Consider the following 24,107-nt stretch of genomic DNA (forward strand, 5'->3'; position numbering starts at 1 on the left):
CACCAGAAGTTTGTTGGGCTTTTATCCAGATGTTTTGAGCCAGGAAAGTCCTGCAGGTGAATTTTCCCCCAGCAGTGTCAGGGATGAGTGGGAGCAGTGGCCCCTGCCCAGTTTTAGCACATCTCAGCCATTTTCCATATGAAATTCCATAATGATAAAAATTCAGGAAGGCACCATTGCAGCTCAGAATGCTGCAGGCTCTTGACCTGCTGGAATCCTGGGATAAAAGTTTTCTGTGCCTGCCAAGAGCCACGTGCTCTGCTCCACAATATTCCCAGTGGCTGGCTCCAGCAGAGACTTGGCCTCTCTTTAGAAACTTCGTGCTTCTCAAATGGTTTTCCTCACTGTTCTCAAATTTTCACTTTGTTTCCTCTGTCAAGAACGTTTGCTATTCATCCCAAATAGCAGGAATAATTTAAAAAAAACATTCTAAAGCTGAATTAAAGTGTTTGTTCTAATCTATTAATGGAGGAGCTGCATGTCCCTTGAACATTTGGGGAGCCAACCATGGCTCTCCTGCCCATCACACTCCGCACTTGTTTCCTGGAGCTGGGAGTGACAAGGAACTTGTGTGGGGATTTTTACACAAAACCCACCAAATTTCAAGTTGTGGGTCTGTTTTAGTGTAGTTTTATTAAAATAACTATTTGTGAAAGGAGTAGTGATGGAATGCAGTGGATGAACTGCAAAGAAATACTGCAAAGTTAAGGGTCGTGCTGCCTCTTCATAAATCAGCTGCCATTAAAAATTGAATGATCTGATCCAATTTTTGCTAGAAATATTAAAAGCTGTTATTAATCACAGGGTGTTGCTGGTGTCCTATGGAATCCCATCCTTTTCTGAGCTGGGATTCCAGTGTCTCACCAGACACTTTTGCACACGTGTGAAATTCATTGCTGGGGGTGACCTCAGGTCATTTTACAGTGAGCTTGTTAAGGAATTTTAGGGAATTCCTCTCCTGCTTTTACAGTTAGTGGCCTCCCTCACCAGCTGGCACTAGAAATACTTTTATTTTTCCTCTAACTCTCTTTGAATTCTTTTCCTCCTGTGTTATGCTTAAGACCAAAAGGAAAGTACAAGGGTTTATTTTGCTCGACATCACTCTTGGTAATGTCTCCTCCACCAATCATTTCCCCATTTTGAAGTTTCCTGAGGCTCTTGCTGAGTTTTTTCCCTTAATGGTCCCCTGAATCAATACTGACCTGGGGTAGCTGCTTGTTCTCTCTCATTGCTCCTGGCTTGTTTGAGGCTCTAATTGTGGTTTTCAGCTGGAATCCCCTCTGTCCTTTTTCCTCCGAGTGCTGGCCCCTTCCACCAGTTGGAGAGATGTTTTCTGGGGCCAAGCCAGTCACCTTTATTCCAGACTCCTCCTGTCACTCCTTGGTGAGGGCTTATTGATTGATGAAGAGGTGGCTGTGCCAAGTTCTCCCCTGGAGTAATTAACACCTGGGGCCAGGGCAAAGGGGAAGATGCCTCCAGAGCAGCTGCCCAGGCTGCTCCCAGTGGGAAACTGCTCAGCAAAGGAAGAACTTGAGTCTTCCCTCCCTTATACCAACAAGGCACATCCATAACTCCATGGGAGGAGTGGGAAAAGGTGCTTGGAGCTGCTCAGAGCAGCGGGATCAGTTGTGGAGCTCTGTGTTTAGTGCTGGGAGTGCCATCTGTGCAGCTGCTGTTGCTTCCCTTCTCCTCCTCTGGAGCCCGCTTGGTGTTTGCTCTTCCATGGAGTTCTTGTGGGAATGCTGCTGGACATGGATGTCCCAGAGTGCCCTTGGAACACCTTTCTCCAGCCACTGCTGCTGAACAGTCCTGGTTGTGTGGCCAGCAAGAAAGGATCCAAGGATTTTGGTTAAATATCTGAACTGGATTTCCTAGGAATAGGAAATTGTGGTTTGGGATGCCAGAGCCCACCTGGGCATGAGGTGCACAAAGACTTGGGCTGTTCACGTGCAGACGTGAGCACAGATGGTGTTTGACACCAAATACTTTTCCTTCTCTGCTTTTCCAGCAAAATTTTGCCAAACTCAGCTAATGCTGGTGGGATTTTTTAAATTTACAGTTGTCATGGAATGGGGAAACCACAAACCCAAGTAAAGCTTCTCTGAAACTGAAGCTGGGCAATTTGGTTCTGGATTAAAAGCAGATCTTTCCCTGCCTCTCCTCCCGTGATGTCTGAAGATGCCAGAACAGATTGCAATGATTAGTTCATGGCTAGAAGAAGAAATGGGAAGATAATTTATGATAAATTTCAAGATGTTTCTTGCTGCCACCAGGATTAGTGGTCAGGTCTGGTGGTAGGATCCATATTGCAGCTCTAGTAATAAATTCTGCCCAGTAATTCTGGGTTTGTGCAAACAGCAAAAGTCTGAACTGAAAATAATAGAACTCTGTACAACCAAAAGATGGATCTTCCTTGAAATTGCATTTTAATGCAGCATCTCCTATTGGAAGGAGCAGTCTGTAAATTCTTGGAGTAGAAATGGAATTGTTCTGTCATTGTCAGCCTCCCCTTGTGGGTGTAGGTGAGGGTGGTGAGGCCATGCAGAACATCACCAGTTGGGACATTCATGGCAAAGAGCTCTGCCTAATTAAAATCATGGAACCACGGCATGGTTTGGGTTGGAAGAGATCTTAAATCCCATCCCATCCCTTGCTGTGGACAGGGACACCTCCCACTGTCCCAGGCTGCTCCAAGCCCCAGTGTCCAACCTGGCCCTGGGCACTGCCAGGGATCCAGGGGCACCCACAGCTTCTCCTGTCTGTATTTTCCTATTTAAATTTCCCTTTTGCAGCCATTCAGGTTCTTGGGAAGAGTTTCCTAAGCTGCAAAACACCCCCAAAAATTCCCGTCAGGTTTTGTTTTTAGTGCAGAGCAGAAACCTCCCAAACTTCTCCGACGCTTCCAGAAATAATCAACTTCTGAACCCCGTGACAAATAGGGTTTGTGTATCAATTTAACTGTGGCAACGTTTGAGTGGCTTCACATTTGGAGGGGTAGCAAACACATTGGACACAGTGCAACATCACGGGGACGATTAGCATAGTGGGGCCACGGCCAAGTGTGCTCCTCAAGCCAGCAGATGTGCAGCAATACCTTCAGGAGAGGGAAAAGTGTGGAAAACTCACCACATTAATCACGTTAAACCCAGTTCTGGAGCTTTGTGGAGCTGTGTGTTTGTGTGGAGCGGGGTCAGGGTTTGGGATGGGAGGGCTGGGAGAGGAGCTGGCTCTGGGGATGGTGCTTTGGGTCAGTCCTGGAGATCTCCGTGATAATCCCTCCCTCAGCGACTCCAGTCTGGAAGTTCTCTGGCTGCTGTGGCTGTGGAGTGGCTGGAGGAGGCAGGAGCTCCCTGGGGTGGGAGTGTCCTGTGGAGTGCCCAGTGTCCCATAGGGTGGAAGTGTCCCATGGAATATAGTGTCCCATGAGTGGGAGTGTCCCATGGAGTATCCAATGTCCCATGGTGTGCCCAGTGTCCCATAGGGTGGGAATGTCCCATGGAGTATCCAGTGTCCCATGGGTGGGAGTGTCCCATGGAGTGCCCAGTGTCCCATGGGTGGGAAAGTCCCACGGAGTGCCCAGTGTCCCATGTGTGGGAGTGTCCCATGGAGTATCCAATGTCCCATGGAGTATCCAGTGTCCCATGGGTGGGAGTGTCCCATGGAGTGCCCAGTGTCCCATGGGTGGGAGTGTCCTGTGGAGTGCCCAGTGTCCCATGGGTGGGAGTGTCCCATGGTGTGCCCAGTGTCCCATGGGTGGGAGTGTCCCATGGAGTGCCCAGCATCCCATGGGTGGGAATGTCCCACAGAGTATCCAGTGTCCCATGTGTGGGAGTGTCCCATGGAGTATCCAGTGTCCCATGGGTGGGAGTGTCCCACGGAGTGCCCAGTGTCCCATGGGTGGGAATGTCCCACGGAGTATCCAATGTCCCATGGAGTGCCCAGTGTCCCATGGGTGGGAGTGTCCCGTGGAGTGCCCAGTGTCCCATGTGTGGGAGAGTCCCATGGAGTATCCAATGTCCCATGGGTGGGAGTGTCCCACGGAGTGCCCAGTGTCCCATGGGTGGGAGTGTCCCGTGGAGTGCCCAGTGTCCGTGCAGGTGTGAGCTGATCCATCCTCTCTTGCAGACCCCTGCTGAACAGGCCAAAGCCAGGCTGCAGCTGGTTCTGGAGGCAGCTGGTGAGTAAATGACAATCTTCAAAACCTTGCTGCATTTTTGTGCTGTCAGGTGGGGTTTTAACCCTTTGTGTTTCGCAGATGCTGATCCTGTTCTCTGTGGCTCACTTGAATTGCAGGTTAGGATTAAATTGTGTTGCATCATCATTGCCACTTAGTGAAGCCCTTTAAGGAAATAAAAATAAGCCTTTTCCTACACTAAAACCTCATGTTTATCCTCTGGCTCTTGCTGCTACTGAGACATTATTCCGTGCTCTCAAAAATTTGGTTTTGTTTATTTTTTTTTTTGCAATTTTCTTTATTTTTTAGCATTGTTTTAAATCAGTACAATTATATATATATTTTCCCCCCCATTTTGGAAACCCTGTGTTTAGAGGGATCTTCTCACATTGCTGATGTACTTCTTTTTCCAAAATCCATCCAGCCTTTTGCATTGTCTCTTTTCCAATACACTCCTTGTTCTCCAGAACTTTTAATAAATCTTTGAAGCATGTAATTATGAAATGGATGTGACAGCCCTGACCTCAAAAGCACAATTTGTGTATTCTGCTGCCATCGATCACATCTCATTTTTTAATTTCACACCTGGGAGATGTACAAAAGGTAACTGGGGGTTGTATATCATCGTGACCTGGGCTCCAGGATTTTCCAAAGCTTATCAAAGGTCTGTGACATTATTAAATTTAAATATCCACCGTTGAGGGCTGGATCTTAGATGGAAGCTGCCGGTTGTTCAAAAGGAACAGAAGAGATTTGATATCTTTGTGTCTCTTACAATCCAAAATACAGAATCAAGTTCCTTCCTGGCTTTAAGTCTTGGTCATCCCAGGCATTTATGAGATCATCCCCCACCTTCTTCCCCAAGTCCTGCATTCAGTCAGTTACATTTCATTTTTATTCAGTTGCTGTGAGAAGAGGTTGGAAATGTTGCTAAATGTCGTTTCAATGTATTTTTGTGTGTTTACTCCTTGCAAAATCTGCACCTTTTAGTCTTCAAACTTAAAACTGAATTTCTGCTGAGCCCTTGCCCAGCAGCTTTTTGAGGAGCTGAGGCTCAGCAGGGTCGTGGCTGTTGCTGCTGTGGTGATGTTCTATTAGAATATAACTGAAATTAGCTCTGTGCCTCAGTGATGGTGGGTGGAGCTGGTGTTGGTGTGCCCAGGGCTCCATCCCAAGCTTGGGGATGAGCTGATGGAATATCTCTACACCTTAGGGGATGCTCCCACCCCACTGAGTGGGAATAGGAGGCTGCGCTGTGTTCCCAGTGGATTGTCCATGGATCTGGTGCTGAACACACGCTGCTCCTCCCTGGTTGGGACAGACAAAGCAGGGGCTCCAAAGCACCTGCAGGGCTTGGAGGGACACTGGGGACAGTCCCTTCCTGGTTCATCCCTGCTCTCATTGTGCAGTCATGGAATGGTTTGGGCTGGAAGGACCTTAAATCCCACCCAGTGCCACCCTGCCATGGCAGGGACACCTCCCACTGTCCCAGCCCCAGTGTCCAGCCTGGCCTTGGGCACTGCCAGGGATCCAGGGGCAGCCCCAGCTGCTCTCCAATTCCCTGTTTGTGTTTTCACATCTAAATGTCCCTTGTGGAGATATTTAGGATCTTGAGAAAACCTGCTTTTAGAATTTAACCTAGATATTATTTTAGGAAATAGAAGCTGCTGTCTCTGAAAGGCAGAAATCAGCAAGGAGTAAATCAGGCTCTTATTATTGAGATTTTTTATTTTCCTGGTGTATTTGGAGATGGGAATTGTGACTCTGCTCTCTCATTAGGACAACAGATAAAATAAAAAATATTCACCTGTGTCTGTGGGGGAGGAGGATATGATGGCCATTTTATATTTAGTTATACAGTGCTGAGGAGGTTTTTCTCCAAGTCCTGCATTCATGCTGACTTCATTAAATAATTGTTTTTCTTTTTAAGTGTAGATTAATGTCAGCGTTTTGTTCTCGTTAAGCAGGGCAACACTGGAAGGCACTCAAACACTTTAATTCTCGAGGCAACTGAGTTTTGATTTATAAAACCCTTCCTTCCTCAGGAGTTGTTGGTCCCAGCGATAAATTCATATTTTAACATGGATTGAATTAGATTTCCTAATGTTGAGGTGCCAGGGAGCCTTTTTAGGCTCCTGTGACAGCCTCCCCCAAGTCGCCGTGCCCGAGCAGATGTTAAGCAGGCAGTAGTTGAATGTTAATTTGGAGAGGGTGGGATGTTTAAGCCCATCTGAAGTACGTTCCATGTGGGCCTTCCAGACTGAGCGACAATGCTTTGTCTCTTGGGAGAATTTCCAAGCTAAACCTCTTTCTTTCCCTCGCTCTATATGGACTCTCTCAAGTCAGTATAAAGCAGATCATCCCTGGGCTAAAGCTCTCCAGCTTTTGTTAGCGGGCTCTGTAGGGCTGTAATTAGGCCTCCTGGCAGGCCCTGCCGGCCAGTTAATGGTCATATGGAGTTTTTCTGAGGCAGACTGGCTTTGTGTAAATCCTTGCTCACCATCTCCTTCTGGGTCACTTCCTACCAGGCCGGGGCTTTGTGCCCTGCCCCACGGGCGGACGGGGAGCAGCGTCCCCTGACCAGCGCCGGCTCCGGGAGCGCCGCACAATCCACCCGGATAATCCCCAGTGTAAACAGAGGATTTAGCTCAGCTTCTGTCACTTACAGTTGCCAAACCACTTGGGTGTCTGTGATTTCTTTCCCAGACTTCATTACCCAGGGACGGGGAGGATCTGAGCTGGGGGTTCGTGCCGAGCGCGGCTCCCGGCGCTGGGTTTAGGGAGAAGTTTCAAATCTGAAATCCCAAGCTTAGGGCAAACCTCAGAACCTGGAAGCTGCTTAGCTAAGCCTGCTGTAAATTCTATGGGCACCTGTGCTTTCTCATAAAGATTAAAATATGGATGAATATTCCCAAAATGTCAATAAATTCCCGTGCAATAGCGCAGGGATGTCTCAAACCGTCGATGCTGCCACCGCTTCCAAAGGGCTCCGGGAGCTTTTCCATGGTGCTAAGCAGAAATTTCTTACTCTCCATATAAAGGCGATGACAAAAGGCAATTGATCTGGATTTTCAAAGGTCTAGAGTTGAAATAAGCGACTGATGTATTTTTGGGATCTGCATTTCAATCTCGGGCTGAAAGGGCAGTCAAGAATAGGGAGGTTTGTGCAAAGAATCCGCCGGAGTTTATTTAAAGGAAACTTGGGGACCGAGGCACTGCATGTGAGGTGATGAAAATGGGGGAATACAAATCCCAAACATTTGCCATTTATCAGATCCAGCTCTGGATATTGGATATTTAACTCTTCCAATTATGCTCTCAGATTGCTGCCTTTAATTTTGTACCCTGCATCTTTATTGTATTTCACATATTCCTGAAAGAGAGAATCATGGAATACGATGAGTGCTCCAGCCTTGACTGTGGTAAATACAAACGTTTTATAATTCTGCTTTTCTTTTTTAATCTACCCATTCTGCCAGGAGTTATTGAGGAGAAAAAGCCTGATTTGCACTCGGTGCCTGATAAATATGGGCAAATATTCTCTGCTTTTGGGTATCAAAATGGCTCATAACAGATGTGGCTGAAAGGACCACATACGTAGACTGTATGATTTTAGTCTGGTGGAACTAATAGGATCACTTGCTACTTTATAGATTCTTGCTTTTCTTTTACTTTAATAAAAACTGTTTAGTTAAATAGGTTGGCCTCTGTTTTGCTCTTTTCTAGCTATGCAAAGCAGTCGGGCGGGCAGGTGGCAACAAGGATGAAAAATTTCCTTTTATTGGGGCTTCTTTTCAACTGCCAAATTTATCAAATGTTGATGGATTTCTCGTTTTGATGATGGGTTTCTTTCAGTTTTCTTATTTGTGTTCTTTCCACTGAGAACTCGCTGGCTTTCATTTAAATTTCTAATTATGCAATGAATTTTATAAGGGTGGATAACGTGTTCTGTTATATACACACAAGAGTTGAAATAATACTTAAAATATTTTACTTATTCTGTGGAAATTTAAAGCAGGCTTTAAAAATAATTCTTACTCCAGAAATTGCAAGAATGTGAACTTTTAACAAGCTTCAAAGTTCTGAATATTGAAAAAAGGATTAATTCAGTTGCTGTGTAGGTTTGATTTAATATAAAATTCTAATTTTTATCAATTTCAAATATTTGTTTTGAATAGTGGCAGTTGACACTTTAAATAACTGAATTTTACTTCTATTTATATAAAAGTCTCTATTTGGAGAGCAAAGGAATCTTTCTTGAATCATGTTTTCTCTTTTGAATCATGTTTGAATCATCAGATTTTTCCTTGAATCACGTTTTATCTTTGTGACACATGTGGGTGGAGGTGCTGCAAAGGGTTTTGAAGGTGTTTTGTGGAGCATTTTCTGAACCCCCAGCAAGGAGAGGAACTTTCATCCCTCTTGAATTTTCATCACCAGCCTGGGAAGGTTGTTCTGTTCCCTGTGTCAAAGGAAAATAAACCGGAATTTCCTTGGGAAGAGCCTTGGCAGTGATGGCTCAAACACCTTCTCTTCATGTCCTGCTCTAGAGCCACCTGAGATTCCAGAATTAGGGAATGGGTTGGATGGGAAGGAACCTTAAATCCCACCCAGTGCCACCCCAGCCAAGGCAGGGACACCTCCCACTGTCCCAGGGTGTCCCAGTGTCCAGCCTGGCCTTGGGCACTGCCAGGGATCCAGGGGCAGCCCCAGCTGCTCTGGCAATCCCAGCCCAGCCAGGAATTCCCAATCTCCCACCCATCCCTGCCCTCAGCAGTGGGAGCCATTCCCTGGGTCCTGTCCCTCCATCCCTTGTCCCCAGTCCCTCTGCAGCTCTCCTGGAGCCCCTTCAGGCCCTGAGCTCTCCCTGGATCCTTCTCCTCTCCTGGCTCCATAGGGGAGCTTTATCCTGCTCTTGGACACCAGCTAATTTAGGAAATCCATCTCATTATGGAGTTAATGAGCCCAGGGTTTAGGTCAGCTGCTGATTCCTACTCAGCAGATTTTGGTGTCAAAACCCATTTCAGTGACAGCATCAGGGGAAAGAGCACTTGGAAAAGCTCTGAGCAGCAGAACAATTAAACAATCATTTAAAACTCAAGAAGGTGCACATGAGAAGAAGTGGCTGCTTTTTACTTGATGGCAATTTCCCACTGATGGGAATTTCAGGTGGTTTAAGACTGAATTTCAGAAAGTTCAGGAAGTTTTTGAGCTCACCTGGATGCCCCACACCAAGGAGCTTCCCAGCCAAGCTGGACAGAGACACCTCAGCCCTTCCTTGCCCTGAGCTCTTGGCAGAGCTTCGTCATCTCATCAGAGTTCTAAACAAAAGTGAGAATTTCTGCACACAAAGTGGCAGCTGTAGAAAAAAAAGTCTTTCTCCAATTAATTGCTTTTTTAACATATTAGCAGGATTGTCTTTAGAAAATTTGGGATTGCTGAAGTGCAGCTGGTTTGTGGTGAGCAAAACACTTGGATAAAAGTAATTAAATAATTTAAATGAATTTGCAGGATTGCTGAAAAAATCCAGGATTTTAATTGAGTGTAGGTAGAGAATAAATGTGTTTGGAATGAAATAATTCACTTTTGCAATGTATAATATAATTCTTTTGGTGTCTGAAAGCTTTTCACTTCAGGGACCTCTTTTAGGTTCTTACAAGAGACTAAAAAAAATTGCTTTGAACCATTTTTGTGGAATATCAATTTGTTTTTAGAGTAAGAAGCCAGTGAGGAGTTGTAGGGATGCCACAATATAAACCAGAGCCTGTAAGTCGAATTTAAGGAACTTTATTATTTAATTAACATTTATTGCCTTCAGAAATCATTCTAAAGCTCTTAGAATTTCTATTTTTTGTTAGATTTTTATCCAAGGTTTTTTTTATTTTTTTCTTTTGTGGCACCAAAAGTATCTCAGGCTCCCATGGTGCCTAACGGGTCTCTGTAATATTGCAGCATATGGGATCCAGGATTTTGATGCAAATCTCTGTGCTAATTATGTGCAGATGAGTCTTGCAGGCCTGCTATTGATCTGCAGTCAAAGACAATTTTTCAGTTAGCTGAAGTTTTATATCAATTCATATTTAGCAACTTTGCTGTAATTTAATTATCCCCTGGTTTGGCTGTGCAAACCATATGTGGTGGTGGGGCTCGTTTGCTCTTAGCCAGTCTTTTGGGAAATGTTATTTCTTCATTTTGATGGGGAAATCTTTACTTGTGGTGTTTTACATGGTCTGCCACAGCCTCCTCTGTGGGCTCTGGGCACCCAGGCATTCCCAGGAATGGTGTCCTGCAGCTTTGTGCTGGCAGTTTCCCTTGTAACATCTTTGGATGTTTGGATTTTCCACAAGAAAAACTGGAGACTGTTTTTATCCATGGATATAAATTCCAGGGGTGGATTTTATAGCCTGAATGCCCAGGAAAAGGTTTTGAATTGCCCCATCTGCTCTGGCTGGTGCTGTTCTGGTGTGGGGGGGGCCTCCCTAATTTCCACGTGGGAAGTGTGCTGGAATCATCTTGCTGAAAGGAACCTATGGATTAGATTAAATCAAATTAATTACAAATCCCAGGGAGGTTGGGCAGGCCCAGGCTGCCCAGGGAAGCTGTGGCTGCCCCTGGATCCCTGGCAGTGCCCAGGCCAGGTTGGACATCAGGCTTGGAGCCACCTGGTCCAGTGGGAGGTGTCCCTGCCATGGCTGGGGTGGCACTGGATGGACTTTATAGAGTCCCTTCCAACCCAAATAATTTCATCATTTTCTTAAGGGGTTTCACAGGAAGTAGAGATAAGTCACTGCTGGTTTTGTGCTTTTCCCCTCCCTCCTTTCAGGAAAAGCTGGAACGCCAGCCCAGGAGTTCAGCACTCCTCCAGCACCTTGTTGTGTGCCTGCACCATCTCCTTGTAACTCCTAGATATTAATTTTCTCAGGGCCAGTCTTTAATGTGGGTAATAACCCCCTTGTTTTAGTTATTGAAAGCCCATTTATCACAACTTTATTAACCAGGGGGAGCCAAGTGTGCCATTTTGGCCGAGTGCTTTCGCTCGCTCGTGTTCTCTTTGTTGCCCCAAATGAGTGAAATTAGAACAAACAATCTCCGAGTCATTTGTAATCAAGCGCTGATTAATGGACTTTGGTTTCACAGCCATTATTCATTCAAGAACACCTGATATCTTTCCCATAAACAAATCGTGTTTGTCCAAATTAAGAAATTAAATGAAGCATTTGATGAGTTTATGATTGACCCTTCCAGCTCGGAGCCCATTAGTCAACGTCGTTATCATGCAAAGGCTCCTGACTAATGTGCTGCCTGAATGTGCTGTGTGGATTTATTATGATTTCTGATTAATGCCTGCTGCAAGCCAGACCACGGGATTGTAATAATTCCTTGATTTCCATGTGAGCAGCGCTGCAGATTTTCATCTGGGATGAAATGCATTTGTGTCCCATTAGATTTAGGGATGATTATGAGGTGTCGGCTGAATAAACCTGAGCGTGGAGCAGAGGGTGCTTGGCCAGGGCTCCTCAGCCCTGGTGGGCTTTTTGCAAGGCTGAGCCTGTCATTAGCAGGGATTTTGGGGTGATTTAAGGGCAGGTCTCATACTTGGGCTTTTGCAAAGGTGGGGGGTCATGGAGGTTGATAGAAACAAGATCCTCAACGTATTTTTATATGTGAAACGTTTCTCCTCATACCTTAGAGGCTGATAAGAAAATTTTCTTTTATTTTCTTTTTGTTGTTTATGCACCTTTCTTCTATGAATATTGAATATCTGTATTTTCAAAAGTATTTTCTTTGGGGGTGTTTGGTAACTTTAGTGACTTGGACAGGATTTTATGCAGCGTTTTCTGCTGAAATAACTTTTTCAACAGCATTTTCTGCTCTTGAAGAGCAGATGTCAGACTGTTCTAACAGTAGGTTTTACCACTCCTCCAAATGTGAAGCAAGCTAAGTTCACACGGAGTTAAATCTGCATCAGGTGATCTGAGCCCTGTTGCCACAAGCCCCTGGAAGAATCCATTGGAAAGGGCAGAACAGCATGGTCAGTAAAAGGCAACAGTAATGGAAACTCAGGTCCTTTGCCAACCTCTCATATGGATCACCCCAGCAAGGAAAAAAGGAGTGTTTCAAAACACAGCTTATGTAAAAAATCAAATTAGGTGCCTTTATTGCAGATCCTCCCTTTAATTCCAGTTCTGTTTCTCTTCTCTGTGGCTGCACTGTGATTTGTTATTGAAGATTTCTGAGCTGCTTTGTTTAGGCCATCGTGTATCACTGCATGTTCTTAAAATACCACTAAAACTATTTCATCAGTAGTTTCTTAAAGGTTTTGAGCACTTTGTGCTGCTGATCTGAAGCCCTTGGAGAGTTTCCTCTGAGAAATGTGAATGATTTTATAGTGATGAGTCCCTTTGAGCAAGAGGAGATTGTGGTTGCAATTTTTAGAGCTTGGGGCAGTGGGAGGTGTCCCTGTCCCTGGGAGGGGATGGGACTGGATGGGCTTTGAGCTCCCTTCCACCCAAACCACCCTGGGGTTCTCCCTCCCTGCAGCTCTGCCTTTGCCTCCTGTACATTCCGAACTTGCAGCAGCTCTGGATCTGTGTCTGCATTTTCTGGTCTGAAGTGTGGGCAAAGCTAAGGGGGAAAGGAAACAAGTTGTGGAAGAGTACATGGAATTCCAGACTGGTTTGGGTTGGAAGGGGCCTTAAAGCCCATCTCATTCCAGCCCTGCCATGTCCCTGGGCCAGGGTCCCCTTCCCTGGACCCGGCTGCTCCTTGGCCTCCTCCAGGGCTGGGGCTCCCTGTGCCAGGCTAGTTGGAAACATTATTTTAAACCCATCTCAATATTACTGTTTGGCCTGTTTTCCCAGGTTTCCCTGCAGCAGGGACTGAGTTCTGAAAGTTCATTTTCCAGCCTTACTCTCAATATTTTTGAGCCTTTCTCAGCGTGGCCATCCCCGCTGGCGCTGGCCCTGCCTGGCCCTGCCTCTCTGGCCATCACTGACATTTTATTCCCAGGCTCAGCAGACAAACATCCACCTTCAGCTGGTGGAGGTGATTATGTGGGGCTGCCACCAAAGAAACCCTAAAGCATCCTATTAGCAGGGCCTGAGCCTGGGAATAAAGGCCCCAATTACGGAGCCCTCCCGTGACATTAATGGTGTCTTTATAACCTTTTTCACTTCTGCTGCCTCTGACAGAGAGCCACAATCACAGCCATGGCTTTGCCCTTGGCAAGCAAAACCTCATTTGGAGAGGATAATAAGTATTTACTATTTAGATGGCTGGCAATAAAATTTCTCTGAATGAGATTTTACAGAGAAAACGCAAACTGATTCAATTACTTCCTTTAATGGACTGGGGAGACCTGAGATAACACTTGGTGGGAGCTCCAAGTCTCATGTTTAGCTTTTTCTTCCCTTTTTTATTTATTTTTTTATGTGTGAAAATACAAACTGATTCTTTGCCCAAGTAGAAATCATATCATGGAATCGTTAAGGTTGGAAAATTCCCAGCATTGCCACGTTCACCATTTTTACTGGAAAACTCAATCCAACTTTTCCCTGCACTGGAAAACTTAATCCAACTTTCCCACAATATTTTTTCTCATCTTAAAAGTGGATAAAAATCTCAAATACTGACAGTGTTGTTGCAGCAAAGAGTGTTGGGAATCCCTAAATATTCTTACAGGGAATTCCTGTCATCTGGCCTTAGGGTGGAATGGGGATCTCAGTTGGGTGTTAAAAATGGAGATTTCTATTAAAGCCATGGAGCATCCACTCCCTCTCAAAGCATTGGAGAACACAACAGCTTTCACAGCTGGTGTGTGCCAGCAGAAGGGATCCCAGGTGATGTGGAATGTTTATGGGATTTAGGAAAAACTCCTTTTAAGGACAGGTATGAGAATCAGTTAGTGAAAGTTTTTGGGTTTCTTGTATTTCTAAGGAAAAAAGCAGCTTGTGAAACTGATCTGCAAACATTTCTTTATTCTCTACTATATCCTAAACCCAGCTGTATATTGAATGAGTAAAATCACCCTGACCCATGTTTTAAGGAGTACTTCATTTTATGTCTGGATCCAGGATGGATCTTGGAGAGCCAAATACAAATTTTGGAAATCCCTGAATGTGTGTCTGTACCAGACCACCAATTCCATTATTTTCATTCATTTGGAGAATTCCATGTTGTTGCTGGGATAAAATTAATTGAAATTGAATGTATTTAAATGTTTACAGAAGCATTAAAATGTTTCTGTGCATGCATCTCTCACAATTTACCAATTTCACTGATTTACCCCTTTTATCCCCTGGCATCATTGTGGATTTTTCTCTCTTTTTTTGGGAGTTTTTAATAATTTCAGGAAATCTGTGTTTGTGGCATTAGGGAGCACCAGGGACAGCACCAAACTTGGTTAGTGCAGCTCTGGAAGAAGACACAGGATAATATTTCCTTGCCTTTTTTAACCATCAGTCACTGTACGGAGCCGCTGCGCCAACAAATTCATAACCTCCTCTGTATTTGATTTCAAAAAAATAAACCCAACCAACTTTTGCTTTCCCTAGTTCAATAACTCCCTAGAAATGTGCTTTTATACAGTGTAACTCATACAATCCTGCACGGCCTTATAAATTGAAATCCCACTTTTTTCGGACGTCCCTGCCTGGATGACTGATGGCTGTGTGTATTTGCCATAAAATTTTAATTATGACAGAGTTATGAATCACTGCTCTCGCTGGTTAAAGTGTTAAAAAATGATGGGTTTGTTGTTTATTAAACTTGGGAGCGTGGAGGAAGAAGATGGAAAAGGCTTGGAGTTGTGTGGATGCCGAGCTGGGGCTGATTTTGGATGTGTCCTTCCCTCCCTGGGCTCTGCTGCTGCCCTGGGTGACAAATGCCATTAATTGCATTGCTTTAGGCACCCCGTGGGTGTCCTGGGTGGGGTTTGTGTCATCCCATCCCTCGGGATCAGGGCTTTGGCTGTGGCTGCAGGAGTAGCAGAGCTCCTTCCCCGTGTGAGCATGGGGATCAAACCAAGTGTTCACTCAGAAACACCAAATATTGCAGAAATATCCAGGGGCCAGAACCAGAGCTGTGCAGAGCTTTCAGTGTAAGGGGGCTTTTATTGCAAGTGTCAGGTTTTGTTACCAGGATCAGTGTGTTAGAACATCACAGCTCTCAGCATTTCCCAATTTTCCCAAATTTTGGGCAGCAGCACCTGCTGTATTTGGCACCTGAGGGGTTGCTTTCAAGGACCCCACTTTGACTTTTTCTCCTTAAAATCAGTTTATTTGGTTTCCCCTTGGCCTGGCTGGCAGGGCAGGGCTGTTGCACACAGCAGAGGAACAGCTTGGAGTGGTGGCAGGGCTTTGGTCCCGGGGGATGCTCCAGGCTGGGCTTTTCAGGGATGTGCTGCACAACAGGTTGGTGCCATTTGGGCACGAGCAGGGAGAGCCCCTGGGGGAATTGGGGCTGAATGGGGGGAGCTGGGGGCCCATTAGTGCTGCCCACTCCTGCACTGGCTGGGATGGGGCTGGATCACTTCTGAAGGACAAAGCTGGGGGATTAGAAAGTCCTTCAGGGTTTGATCCATGTGGAATTGGGCCTGTAATAAGGAACAGCCCTGTTGCACTGTAAACTAGGGGAAAAATTCCAAAATTGAAAATACTTGTCATTTGTACTGTAATTTCAGGAATAGCATCTCATTTTTCTTTCTCAGGGACATGAAATGTTGTTTGACAGTACATTCTATTTGGAACTATTCATATTTAAATGATTTAGTCACTTGCTATGCAAAGAAACTTTGAACAACATAAATAATTCTTGAAAGTTGGACTGGATGGCCTTGAAGGCCTTTTCCAACCTTAATGATTCTATTGGTTTATTTTTAGTAAATTAAGTTTAAAATCAAAGCTCAGCTTCATCATTCATTTCAAATTACTTAATGTTTTTGTTGGTCTCAGTGAAAATAATGGATGTGTGTGTTGGTGATATTGTTTTAATTGATTCAACTGGTACCCAAGTAGTGAATGGTACTGTAACAAAGGAAAATACCAAAATATAAAATACTAAATATTGAATATGAAAAAAAAGATCCAGTTTGCTGGTGTGAGGACTCAATGGCACTTGGAGGAAGCCCATCCTAAAGCTGGGGTGGGATTAAAACCATTAACCTCGCTCACCTCGAGTCCCTCCCTCTGAGCTGGGAATTTTCCATTAGAAAGGAGGTTAGGGATCAATATGAGGATCTGTTGATAATGTTATATTAATTAGAGTAATCAAACCCACGCTTGGAGCGTGCCAGCTGCCAGGGAGAGGGAGCAGAGCCGAGCTCCCTGTGCTGCCCATGGCTCTGAGCTGGACAGGTCCCAGCTGGAGCTGCTCTGCCTCCCGTGGGCCTTGGGCTGGGGGCAGCGGGGTCTGCCAGCACTGCTGGGCTGCCACTGCCTGCCAGCAGAGCTGCAAGGAAAGGCTCCAGCCCTGGTGGGGCTGCCTGGCAGTGATCAGCCCAGGGATGGGAGGGATCCATGGCGGGATGCTTGGAATGCGGCTCCGGACACGGCAGGGCTGGAGCTGGTCTAACTCTAATCCTAACCCTAACTCTAACCCTAACTCTAACCCTAACTCTAACCCTAACCCTAACTCACTCTAACCCTAACCCTAACTCACCCTGACCCTAACTCACCCTGACCCTAACTCACCCTGACCCTAACTCACCCTGACCCTAACTCACCCTGACCCTAACTCACCCTGACCCTAACTCACCCTGACCCTAACTCTAACCCTAACCCTAAATCTAACCCTAACCCTAACCTAACCCTGACCCTAACTCACTCTGACCCTAACTCACCCTGACCCTAACTCACTCTGACCCTAACTCACCCTGACCCTAACTCACCCTGACCCTAACTCTAACCCTAACCCTAATCTGTAGGAGCGATGGAGGGTGGGACAGTTGGGATGGACGGAGCCCAGAGATCTCTGCAGCCAGGTCAGGAACTGGGGGCTCACTGCCCAGGGTCTGGGTGCAGGGCCCTGCTGGGAGCTGCCAGGCACAGCTCAGAGCAGGCTGAGACAAGGGAGGGGCAGAGAGCATGAGAGAGCAAAAGAGAGAGCACAAAAGAGTGAAAGAAGAGCGAGGTTCCCATTACCATATTATAAATTTTCCTCTGTGCTGAATATTCTAATTCTCACTAACCAGTCTAGTACAAGACACAAATCCTACAGCATTTACACACAGCCTGTAAGAATCACTACATCACCACACTGTGTTCCATTTTAAACCCTAAAAACTCCTCTTTGGGCCCTTCTGCCAAGCCAGCAGGGTCTGCTCTGCCCCTTGGAGCTGTCTGCAGGCACAGGGTGTTGTTCCATCCCAAGGGGATTCCCTTCAGCTGGCCATGCCATTGTTTTCCAGGTGTTCAGTGACTGAGGGATCTCCAGGCTTGCTTTCATTTCAATCTCACTTATAGTTTCCATATTCTCCAAATCTTTGGCCAGGCAATCATATTGATAAGGCTTTCCTGTTTGATCTTCCCCAACCCCAACCCTCCCCCTGCCCTGTGCCCAGCACTGCCTCACACCTGCTCTGCCCACAGGCTCCAACCAGCCTGGCCTGGGTAGCAGTGCCTGGGGGCTCTTCAGGGGAGTGGAAATCCAGTTTTGGCAGAAATCAGGGATTAAAGCAGTTCAGTGGGTGTTTGGAGATAGTTATTACCCTGTTTGCAATATTTGTACAAGTTGTAAAAATAATATTTTAATATTATTTCAAAAAAATGTTATGATGGAAGTTATCTGAACAAAGGGGTGATTTAAAAAAAAAAGAATTATAGAATCCCTGAATGGTTTGGGTTGGATGGAACCTTAGAGACCATCCAGCTCAACCCTCTGCCACCTTCTGATGGACACCCCATCCCTGGCAGTGCCCAAGGCCAGGTTGGACAGGGCCGGAGCAGCCTGGGACAGCGGGAGGTGTCCCTGCCATGGCAGGGGTGGCACTGGGTGGGGTTTAAGGGCCCTCCCAACCCAACCCATTCATGTTCTATGCTTGGGTGACTGAGCAGTGCAACTAAAAGTGTGATTAGCACAATCACCTTCATGAAAAAGCACAAACTCCTTGTAAAGGGTACCCAGACATGCTGTGCTCGTGCAAGTTCAGAGCCAGGTTCCTTCTGCTGGATGAAGGATGGTGACCTCAGTGCTGCTCTGCTGCCTGTCCCACACAGGTGTGTGCCTTCCCTTTCCTCATGGTTAAAACCCTTAAACACACAGTGACATTTTAATATTTCAGATTATTTCTGTTCTCTAAGAATGAGAGAAATGCCCTCCTGACAGAGCTCTCCCATCCGGAGTTCAAGCTGGCTGGAAATGAAACCTAATTGGAGAAACTTTATGGAAGTGCTGGTGTTGAATAAGGCTGCTTATTTATTACTTTGCTACAGCTTTATACAAATATATGGATGCACATGTGTCTGAGGGAAAATTATGCTGTCCAGACTTATGAGAGCCAGTTGGAATCTCTCAAGGTTGCAGATGAGCAGAGGAAATGCATGTGTATATTATCAGCTCCGTGCCCTTGGCGCTGACTTCCTCCCTGATGACAAATCTTCCTTCACTCCTCTCTGGAAATCAGTGCTTTGGTGGTTTTCTGTCGTGGATTTGTCTGTTTTCCCTCTTGCCCTAATGGGCTCTGCTGGAACTTTTAAAAACAAGCGTTTATTTGAAATCCATGAAGCCACACAGCGCTTCAGGAAAAGTGTTTGCTGCCCCAAATTCCTTCCTGAATTATTGAAGCACGGCTGCAGCAAACTGTTTACTCAGGGATGTTCAGCCTGGTGTGTAGTGGGGTGTAGTTTTCTTTTAATGCAGTTATTGAATTCCAGCCCACAGAGCCTCTGGCGGGGTTCCAGGAGCGCTCTGCTGCGCCCAGTGAAGATAAATTGTTTGTTTTCAGCAGCGTTTCTTCATCTTCATCACTTAATCTGCAATGAAATTTTACAGCCAGCCACTGAATATTTAAGCAATATATTTACCTCTTTTATCCTGGGGGAGTATTTAATGAGCTGAGTGCAGTGAATGGTTGGAGGAGTCCAGGGGACAGGCTGGGCACTGGAGTTTCCCATCCCTCCCTCCTCCGGGATGAGCCCGGCGTTCCCAGGGCTGGACTCGGGTGTGTGCTGGCATCACCTGGGAGTCCTCCCCACAAACCTTCCCTTGACACACGCTCCCCCTCTTGGTGCCAGGCTCTTGTGGCTGCCTGGCTCATGATTCCACAGTTCCAGCTCTGTAAATCCTGGGATTTCGCTGCCTCCACCCCGAAGTTTTCCTGCTCCGAGTTTTCCTTCCCTGATTTTCCAGTGCCCTGTTCAGTGGCTGTGTGAGTTAACACTCCTTGCTGCTAATATTCTGTTTCTTTAACCATGCCTTGGTGTTTGGGCACTTACTGGGTTTAAAAAAAAACCTTAAAAGTGTTTTTTGATGTTTTTGTGCTTTGTTGCTTCACGAAGGTTTTTTATGAACATCGTGGTCAGAGTGGGAATGATCATACATAGGGTAAACAAATTTCCTTCTTTCTTCAGAAACTCCTCAAAAATGCTTCCTTGCAGCACAATTTGAATATTAACTGTGCTCCATTCTTGATTAAGTGTGCTCCACTTACACAGCCTTATTCCTTCTGTTTCCACTCCCGATGTTTTTATCCGGTTGGAAAGCAGGAGCTGGGAGTTCCCGGAGCCCTGTGAGGTGCTGGGGCTGCTCTGGCTCCTCTCAGGGCTGTTCTGCACTCAGCTGTGTGTGCTCTGTGCTTTATTGCTTCCTTCCCACAGCCACTGCAGTTGTCATCTACTTGATTTTCACTTAACGTGGCCGTTCCTGACGCTGGGAAATTGGCAGATGAAAGAAGGGCTCGTTTGGAATCGAAGTTTTGGGAGTGAATTTTTCAAGTTTGCTGACAAGCTGTCAGGCTGAATTCTGCCCTCACCCCAGAAAGAAAAGCTGACTGTCATTGCCAATCTGCAGCCTGTAATGACAATTGGATTTGAGGCACAGTGCCATTTTTTCCCCCCAGAAATCATTTAAGTAATTTGTCTTTGTGGTTATATTTTAAGCAAGGAAGTGTTTTTTGAATTAGAATGATTTATTTGTGGAATTAAGTGGAGGAGCTGGTTTCATGTGAAGGTAGGTGGGTAGTACAAGAGGAGGGTGGTTTCTCCTGCAGATGCAGTGGCTGGAGGAGCAGGGGGAATGGCAGATCCCGTGAGGATTGAGTGTTTGTTGGGATGTGGGGCTGCAGGGCTTGGCTGAGCTCTGCTTGCAGCAGGGTGGTGGTTTGGGCTGAGATCTTCACAGGAAAGGGAGCACTGAAGTCACTGAGGAGGAGCAAAGAGCCTAAATTTGTCCTTCAGAATTTGAGTGGTGGCTTTGACAGCATTTCCATCGGGCCTGGGCAGGGACACCTCCCACCAGCCCGGCTGGCTCCAAGCCCATCCACCCAACCTGGCTTCCTCCTCTCACCTGCTCACCAGATCTGTGCCAGCCCTGTCCATTGTCCTCTCCTTTCTCCGCCCATGGTGTGCCAGGGGGAGAGAAACAGCTCTGGAACAAATACTGCCTGAAGAACAATTAAAATAAATTGAATTAAATCAGAGTTTTTCATAGGGATCATTTCTTGGTTTTCTGGTTGAGCTGGGAATTATTCCTGAAGGATATAGCACTAAGAGCATCCACTTTTACATATGGCATTTATGTTTTTGCTCCTAAATGTTGCTGCTTCCTTTGTCCCAGTAGTTTAGGGCAGTTTAACTCCAGGCCATCCTTTTCTTTTCCCCAGCTCTTAGTTCCTTGAGGAAGAGGAAGCTCTTGCTTTCTCATCAGCTGGAGGAAATGGCCTCAAGTGGCACTGGGGGAAGTCTGGAATAGATTTGAGGAGCAGTTTCTGCCTGGAGGAGGTGGTCTGGCTTTGGAACGAGCTGCCCAGGGAAGTGGTGGAGCCTCCATCCCTGGAAGTGTTCAGGAAACGTGTGGATGTGGCACCTGGGGACAGGGCCAGTGCTGGACCTGGCAGTGCTGGATCAGCAGCTGCACTGGATGATCTTAGAGGGCTTTTTCCAGCCTTCATGATCTCCTGATTCCATGATTCCCACCCCCTCCCCTTTAACTCACCTGGGAGGTGCCATTTGAACCCTTCCCTTGGGATCTGGGAGTTGTTCTGAGCACTGGTGCCCTCCCAGGGCTGCAGATCCCAGTGAAGGAGCCACATCCAGTTCTGCTGTTCCCTGGGCTGGGCTGCAGGCTGGGGCAGCAGATCCCAGCTGGAACATGGCTTGGATGGATGTCCAGGGGGATAAAGTACAGCCTTTTCTGGGATGGACACAAACCCTTGGAATATTTAACAGCAGCCCCTGCAGTCAGTCAGGAGCCAATGAATCCTTAGTGTTAAACCCTGGTTAAGGTTGGATTTTTCCTCCAGCGTGTGTTTGGGGGGGAAACTGTGACAGAAAGAAGGAAAGAAATTAGGGATGCACTAAATAATGGATGAATGTACCCAGCCAAGAGCTGCTGATTGAGTCTTCTTTAGGATTATGATTATTATAAACAGGGAGTGCCAGATCCTCAGCTGGAGTAAATGGGCTTGGCTCAGCTCAAGGCAGTGGAATTGTGCCAGCTTGAACTCACTGAGGATCTGGCCCTTAATTCTGGAAAAGGAGGATATTTGGGGAGGAGAATGATGGGGGCTCTGAGAAGTTTGGTGATGAGAACACTGTTTTCCTGGTGATATCAGGAAAAAAAATGTAAATGACTGTTCTTTTGAATTTTGTAATGAGATTCAAGGAACTACTTGATGTGATTTCATTAGATGGAAATGACTTTTTCCCCAAGTAGCTGCATCTTAACCCCCTGCCTGTAGGAAGGGAATGTGCATGGAAAATGTGGTGGTTTATCTCATTTTGTGGGTGACTGTCTCGTGCACCAGCGTTTCTGCCATTCCTACCTCAGAAAGGCCTGGATGGCCAGCACGTGTTCCTTGGGAGGAAACAGGAATAAATAGAGTTGATTGTGGAAATCTGTTTCCCACTCTGCTTTCCCACCAGGAGTGAGGTGGGCTGGAATTTCAGATGGCAGTGATTGCAAATCCAGCCTGGGCTCTCATTTGGCTGCATTTTAGAAAGGTATCAACAAATCAGATTGCAAAGCTGCTGGTAATTGCTGAAGAAAGCCCAACCAACTATCCATTTCCACAGCAAAGGAAATGCACATCGTTCAGCAATACCTTAAATGCAGTGTTTGACCCTCTAGAGGGGACTCAGAAAAATCCAGTTCTGAAATAATGCTTTTAAAAGTGGAACATCTTGGAAGGGCTAAAAATAAAAACACAAAACAAGTTTTCTGTATTCCTAATTGTTCTGACCATAGAATTAATTTCTCAGTCAGAGAGGGGCACAGCTTTTTCATCATTCTCCAGGACCATAAAATCCAGTGTTTGACCATTTGGAGTGGCCACATTTATGCTTAAAAACCAAAGAATCCTCCTTTCCGAGGGGGCTATCTCAGAAAGCCTAAAAATAACACCACGGAGCAAGTTTGTTATATTCCTAATTGTTCTGACCACAGAATTAATTTCCCAGCCGAGGGGGGGGCATGGCTTTTCATCCCTGCCAGCCTGGAATATTCAGCGTGTCACAGATGTTCATGAATAATGTCCATTTAGGAGCGTTGGCAGCGAGCGGGCGAGATGAATGAAATGTTGGGGGGATCTGACAGGCAGCACGCTGCTTTGTGATCATTCCAAAGTTCTAATAATCTCCCTCACCTTCCCTGCCTGCCTCTAATGAAAGAGAATAGGTGATTGCACCTCGGGCTATGTTCTGCGCCTAATGACTCCTCCAAAGGCGGATTTATGGAGAAGAAATTAACTTTGAATGAGGATTGAATTGGCCCTGACAGCCTGATAGACTGTGACACAGATTCTGTGGCAAAACAGACGTAGCCCTAATTGATTATCAATATTTTAAGCAAAGTGATGAAAATAAGCATTAAGTGATGAGAAAGGCAGTCTTAATACAGCAGGCACTCACCAGGAGCCTTTGGGGATCCTTTGGGGAGCTCGGCCCCGCTCGCTGTGGGGTTTCAGCTCTCAGCTCTCCCTTCCCCTGCCCAGCACCCCCTGGCCCTTCCAGCCCTTCCCCTCCCGGATCCCTGCCCAGCACGTGGATATTCCAGCCAGGATGAGCCTGCAGAGAAGCTGGTTCCATATTCCAGCCCTCTGGACTGGGGCTGTGCAGGGGGTTTGGATGTTCTCTCTTCCCTGCTGGGCTCTCTCCAGCCCTGTGCTGTTCCTGGCCAGCAGGTGAGCCACAAACTGCTTCCTCAAAATGGTAACAGTGAGAGAAACCTGGGGAAATTGCCTGCTGGGTGGGGAAGGGTTCATCTTGATTATTATCTTGGTTGTACCCAATAGAAACAGATGCCTGGGTTACACCAAATAGCCACAAATGTCTCAGTTATCCTTTGGAATAAGACAACGTTTGGGTTTTGCCTGTGACAAACTGTGTGTTTTCAGTTGGGTTGCACATGGTTGGGTTTATCTCCTACCAAAAATCCATTTGATATTTGGGAGAACCCTGGTGAGCCAGATGCTCATTAGCTGTGCCATAACAGGACATTTATCCCAAAATAAGGAATATTTTCTGAAATGACAAAGGGCAGGGAACTGATGCTGAAGAGGTGGGAATTGGCATTCCTGCAGCAGGAGGAATCAGTGGGGTAACACCTCCCTTCCAGACACTGGGAGTGCTCCCCTGGGAGCTCAGAGAAGTTTAAAATAACCAGATTTGGGCTTCTGGGGAGTTTTTAAGTGTGACTGGCAGAGCAGGGGAGGGGGCACTGAGCTCCTCCCTCACCCTCATGCTCAGGGCTCTCCAATATCCATCATTAGAGCCTGGTGGAA

At 46.2% G+C, this 24,107-nt stretch overlaps 1 protein-coding gene across 1 annotated transcript in view; it reads left to right on the top strand.

Moving 5' to 3' along the window:
* RSRC1 (arginine and serine rich coiled-coil 1) overlaps positions 1 to 24,107 on the top strand; it is a 100,550-nt gene that overhangs the window by 52,301 nt on the left and 24,142 nt on the right. The window contains exon 6 of the mRNA XM_050978119.1: positions 4,126 to 4,177. Within this exon, the coding sequence (XP_050834076.1) occupies positions 4,126 to 4,177 (52 nt within the window). The remainder of the gene's footprint in view (positions 1 to 4,125; positions 4,178 to 24,107) is intronic.

The sequence above is a fragment of the Serinus canaria genome, chromosome 9 (genome assembly GCF_022539315.1).
Source record: "Serinus canaria isolate serCan28SL12 chromosome 9, serCan2020, whole genome shotgun sequence".
NCBI lineage: Eukaryota > Metazoa > Chordata > Aves > Passeriformes > Fringillidae > Serinus > Serinus canaria.